Source organism: Nestor notabilis, unplaced genomic scaffold, assembly GCF_000696875.1.
Source record: "Nestor notabilis isolate BGI_N333 unplaced genomic scaffold, ASM69687v1 scaffold12330, whole genome shotgun sequence".
Classification (NCBI taxonomy): domain Eukaryota; kingdom Metazoa; phylum Chordata; class Aves; order Psittaciformes; family Psittacidae; genus Nestor; species Nestor notabilis.
This window is the reverse complement of record NW_009910705.1, coordinates 17,803-23,870: the sequence shown is the minus strand read 5'-3', so window position 1 is coordinate 23,870 and position 6,068 is coordinate 17,803. Positions and strand designations below refer to the sequence as shown.

Genomic DNA, 6,068 nt, shown 5'->3' with positions numbered 1-6,068 from the left:
TCATCACTCTTTCCAAGGAAGCACTAGAACATCTCCATGCTCATCAAGGACAAAATGAAGATATCCACTTAGCAGGATCTTCACATCCAGCTCCGCATGTGCAGTTGACTCGGGATTCACGTCAACAGTCTCACTCTAGCCAAGATACGGTTCCTTCCCATCAAAGCAGTGAAGAACAGAATCAAAGTGTACATGTTTCTGAATCCCATCAGCAGTCTCTGTCAGTGAATGAGTCATCTCATGAGCATCCTGTTCAAGGACAGGCTTTCTGAAATGCTTATTTGTCATTGGAGGGCTGGGCGATAGCATTGCTTCTCATCCAAGCAGTGATAACACATACTGCACTTTCTTTTCTACAGCATAATCTATCTGAAGATGCATTTCTTGGTGATTTTGATGGGTGACTTTCATGGTTTTTTTAACCTTATTTATTTGGGACTTATTTTTACAGATTGGTATTTCTCTGCCACTTAGTCCATACAAAACACGTGATCTGTGTGGGGGTTTGTGCCTCATATGCATCCATGCCTACTGAGGAGCTTTGTGGCCCCTTAGTCACATTCTTGTGTGACCCTCCAGAGAAGCGTACCCAGCTGGTAGAAGAACAGTGTTTAAGATATCTGCTGATCAGAAAGTAAGACTTCTCTAACGAAGTCAGCATTACCTGAACTACTGTTAAGCTTAAGATAATTGGTACTTTCTGCAAGGCTAACACCGTATGTCTTATGTTTAATGAGCTTTCTCTTTGCAGGCTAACGTATAATTTTCTATGTGATCATTCCCTGAAGTGCATTTTGATTTAGTGACTACCAAATTGGTTTGGTTTGGGTTGGAATTGTTGCAGCCTTTGACTGGCCTAGGATCACCCCTCCTCTTTCTGTCTACTGTACAAGTTTTGCTTCTCAGAAATACTTAAGCCATTACACTTGAATAGTGGCAATGAGATGTGGTGGTTACACTGCACAACTGAAAAGCCCAAATTCTGCTCTCTTAGCTTTATCACTCACTCCCTGTGTGACTGTGGGCAAGGTAGTTAACCTCTGTGCCTTATTTCATCATCTAGTAAGTGGGGATAGTGCTCTCACACTCTGCCAAGCACTTTGAAGAGCTCTTGATGTTGAAGGCATTGTCTGTTGGAAGTGTAAATTTCTCTTCCTGACAGGATTCTGTAAGCTTAGGAGCCAGTGTATATTTAAAGTGTTATTTTTTGTACTTTTGAGAGCAGAATGTAATGTTACTTTTAATATATGTTAAAGCTGGTAACTGTTTCTTGTGGGGACTTAAATCACTTCAGAGCATAATGAGCTACATAAATGGGGCATATTGCGTTAAAGTTGTACAGCTATTTTTGCTGACTAAATTAGATGTGTACAGATTATTTTCATTTACTGACTGGCTGCTAACAAAAAAGATTTGACATCTTTATAAAATACCATGCCAGAGTACGTGCTTTGCATTTTCAAGTTTGGCTACTGGTCATGTCTCACATAGAGTACTAGTGTGTTAAAAACCAGTTAAAATACAGCTGGTACTTAAAGGAACATGCTCGATTGTCACTGTAGTTTTAAAATGTCCTGTTTGTGATTTACATTGATATTTTGTGTTTTAACAAATGAAAAATGCAAAAATTAAGTTGAATTCAAAAGCAAAACAAAAGGTCTTTGTACACGCTTGGCGTATATGACTGCCCAGAGAGTCACTGGCATAAAAGCCCAGTGCATAGAATCATAGAATAAATCAAAGTGGAAGGGACTGCCAGAGGCCACCTGGTCCATCACCTTCCTCAAAGCAGGTGTGCCTAGATCATGTTGCTGTGGTCTGGTTGAGTTTTCAATGCTTTGAGGGATAAGATGCACAACCTTTCTAGGCCACTAGTTCCAGTGTTTGACCATATTTGCAGTGATAAAAATGTTTCCTGTATTCAACTGGAATTTCCCATGTTCCAGTCCATGTCCATTGCCTCTCATCCTACCGCTGTGCCTCCAAGAAGTGTCTTTTCCACAACCTCCCATGAGGTAGTTGAAGACAGCAGGAAGGTCTTTCCAAAATTGCATGCCCCTAGGGCCTGAGCAAACCCAGCTCTCAGCCTTTTCCATCATGTGCTCCAGCTCCTTATTTGCCTCGGTGGCCTTCTGCTGCCCTCAGTCCAGTATGTCAATGTCTGTCTTACTCTGGAGAGCCCAGATTCTGGATGACATTCCTCATTCCAGTCCAGACTACTCAGCCAGCTCCTCACTGCCCGCTGTGGGAGTTTGAGTAACCACCTCTGGTTTTTCAAAGTACTAGATCAGTTTTTACATAAATGGATCATGAAAAAGGTAGACAGAATAAATCAATGAAGAGGGGAAGAAAAAAAAAGAAACCCAAACCATCCCACAGCAAAACCCTATTTAGACTTTTCACTTTTTCTTTCCTCTCAAAATGGAGAAATACAGTTCGTATACTTCCCACCACCAAAGGGAACCAGTGTATTCTGCAGTTGTACTTTAGAGGCTTGATGGCATCTTGATGCTGTAAGAGCATTAAAAAGTACACTAAAGCTGGTTACAACATCTAAGAAAATCTTGCTGATAATTGTATAACTTTAAGCTTACAATAAATATTCTGGCAGTTTCATCTTATCTAAAATACTGCAGTGTGCAGCCATAATACTGTCTTGCACTGAGTTCCTTCTCTGCCATGTATTTGTGAATCCTGAAATGCTTAAAAGCTGGTTACAAGCTAAATTCTAAGACTACCAGTAAAGTAACTGTTAATTACTTTTCTCATTTTTGAACTTTGATTTGTTCATTATGAAGTTACCTTTGCAGAATTATGTACAAAGCTACAGTTACGCATGAGCCACCAGCACATAGTGACTGCTCAATGCTTCCCCTATGACTAAAAAAAAAAGGTTTGGGGGTTGGAATTTTTTTATGCTTTTCTACAAGTTACTAGTGAAGAAATGAGCTTCCGTGACTAGCACAGCAGTGACTCATCTTGCACCCTGCACCGCTGAAGCTGTCGGCACTCATCGTGGTTTGCGCTTGAGGAGCTCGTGTGGTTTCTCATGACATGAGTGTTGCTTTTTTGACACCATTTTTTTTCCTTTCTAGGGAGTATATTTGCACTAAAGATGAAAATAAATCCCTTTTCTGTGTATGCATTGTTAAGGCTGCAACTGAAGCCTTAAAGCTTTGAATTTGAAAGGAAATCCCTTCAGCTTTGGTTTTTAGTCCAGCTGCCACTAAGAACTATTTAGCAAACAAATGCATCCTTTAAAAACTACATTTCAAAGCAGCTCTCTAAATATCTTCAATCCTTAGCTAGTAAACACCTTAACATCTCATTTTCACATAGACTAATCTTGGCAAATCCATCTCACTGCTTATTATGTTAAAATGAGATTAGGATTTTGGACATAAACACAGGACAATAAAATGACTACAGAAAGATCCATTTTGTGATCAATTAGCATGATTGCAGTTGTTCTACTCCATTAGTAAGTTATCCAGTGTAGCTGAGCTCTGGGGAAAAAAAAAAAAAAAAAGAGTAAAATTCTTTTAAACCCAAGTTTATGAAATTCTGGCTTTTTCTGAAGATTTTTGCTGATTCTCAAGGGAAAAAAAAATCTCTGAGAGGTAGAGCAGGCACTGTGTTAAGTGTGTATTCAGCTATTGTGTGTATACCTGCTCTACCTGCCAGTAATATTCATGGGTTTGGCTGCAAACAGCATTTCCTGACCTTGGCACTCTGAAGTTCGAGTTTGCTGTTCTGTGTGTGGAAGCCGAGCCGCTGGCAGTGTGGATTAGACTGGTGGGGCCTTCCAGTCTGATGATATTTAAAATAATATTTAAACATTTAGTTAGCAGCTTCCTATCCTGTCCTGCAAGTTTTTTCTAACACCTGCAGCTGTATCCCTTCCTGAAGGGGACTGATTCTTACACGTTCATAGGTCTTCCCTTCAAACCACTGTATCCTCCTTGCCCTTGAAGGCAGCCATGCCTCGTGGCTGCTACAGCAGTCACCTGCGCAACTTTAAGTTGTTAGTACCTTATCTTCAAAATCAGCTTATCCCTTTGGCTTTGCTTTGAATTTATTGATAAAGGGATGTCTGTTTCTGCCTTCCACCTGGCAGAGTGAGCTTATAGAAGTCTTCCTTCTTTCTGGAGCTGAATCTGTCCCTTGTTTCCCGACAGTAGAAAGACCTTAGAAGTCCCCAGTGTTGTTTTCGTCAACTGCTGGGTGATCAGACAGATGAATTTTCCCTGCATGTCTCAGAAAGGGCTTGTGGCAGCATGAGGGCCTGGTGTGGCATAGCAGCAGTGGCCTTCCCACTAGTCATCACAGCAGGATGCTGTTCTCAGCACATCATGCTTTGCTGTTCTCTTTCTCAGTCTCTTTCAGATGGTGTCTTGGATTGAAAAGAACTGAAATGGCTGCAGCCATAGCAGGTGGAGAGGTTTGGAGTGAGGAAACCCTCTGAGAATCACGCAAAAGCAAACCTCTCGGGCCTTGTGTCAGGGCATGTGTGCACGTTTCAAAGGGCTTTGTTTCCAAGAACATTAGCTGCATGGCCTTTGAAAGGGTCTCAATATTGTCATTTAAATGTACTGCACAAGCTCTTGTGCTTTCTATATTTTTCTTGGCAGTGATTGTTATGCACAGAATGCAGCACAGCACAGCACACCTGCTGCAACTGGCAAGCAGAGTGGTACTGCCAAACTCCTGCCTAACTCACCACCAGCAAAACATTTATGCTCCTCTAAGTATGAATAATTATTCATACTTATTACTATGAATAAGCTTGCAGAACAGTATCATGTTGTCATAAACAGGTAACAGAAAGTGGCTGAAATGAATAATAGTAATCCAGGTCAAGATTTATTATTTGTTATTTTGGTAATTGACAACCCTGTTAAATAGATCTTAATGTACCTGAATTACAAAACGATGTGTAAAGAAGGGGAGAAATAAAACCCAGAACGGATACAGACAGCAAGTAATTGGTGGCTCTTGGCTTACTAGTTTTTTGTTTGAAAAAAGTCCATCATAAATGTTCAGCAAACAGTCCTGTCCAGCTGATAATGTTATTAGCTTGTTGGCTAGTAATATTATTCTTGTTTGGCTAATTGTTGCTTTTCTCCTTGATGTTGATTATTAGTTGACTATCAGCAGTATGTTTCTAGTTAATTCCGTTTCTTGCCCATGATGATGGGAAGACTTTCCATGCCTAGAAGCTATCATTAAAAAAATCCAAACCAGCTAAACGCTATTTTGGAAAAGGAGTAAGAGAAGCCAGTCATATGTATGCACAGAATTAAATTTCAGGAACAGAATTTGTGGTAAGTTTAAGCACATTTACAAAATCATGGAATCAACTAGGTTGGAAAAGACCTCCAAGATCATCAAATCCAACCTTTAACCCAGCACTGCCAAGTCCACCCCAACCATGTCACTGAGGGCCTCATCAACACAGTCTTTGAAGACTTCCAGGGATGGTGATTCCACTGATTCCCTGGGAAGCCTGTTCCAACACCTGACTAAAATGCAGACATCAATCTCTTTTTTTGAAAATAATAAGCAGTGGATTGCTCTGGTTTTAATATTTGTGTTCTGTAGTACAAAAAGGAGGAAAGAGACAGGAGGAAAGATGAGCCTCAGCTGTATTAATCTGTATCAAGCTAAAAATACTGATGTAGAGGGAAAATAGCATTATTGATTTTATATTTCACTCTGGATATGCTGCTTCTCTTCTTGACTTTACATACGGGTGCTACAGACTTTTTTTTGGCTATAGCAGAAGCCATATGGCCTGGCTACTAAAATTAGCTTCTGTTTGTCAGAGCCTGCAGAGGCTTGGGCAGTTGTGCCAGCCCTCAGGAGGAGGAGGAGGAGGAAGGGGCTTTCCTTTGCATCACTCTGTCACAGCCTACAAAATGTAGCAGCAGTTGCATGTGCTTCTCATCATGGTTTGCTACTGTCACACCTCAGCTTGTCTATGCCACCAGTTCCTGTGGGTAAATCAAAACTGCCTTTTCTACCAGAGGATTTTAATATGTTCCCTTCTCCAAACCATTTTGTCTCCC

At 40.7% G+C, this 6,068-nt stretch overlaps 1 protein-coding gene across 1 annotated transcript in view; it reads left to right on the top strand.

Moving 5' to 3' along the window:
* Positions 1-272, top strand: part of ZBTB24 (zinc finger and BTB domain containing 24) — a 6,371-nt gene extending 6,099 nt beyond the window's left edge. The window contains 1 exon segment of the mRNA XM_010011379.1: positions 1-272. This exon segment is cut by the window's left edge and continues 22 nt beyond it. Within this exon segment, the coding sequence (XP_010009681.1) occupies positions 1-272 (272 nt within the window).
* The last annotated feature ends 5,796 nt before the right edge of the window (positions 273-6,068 follow it).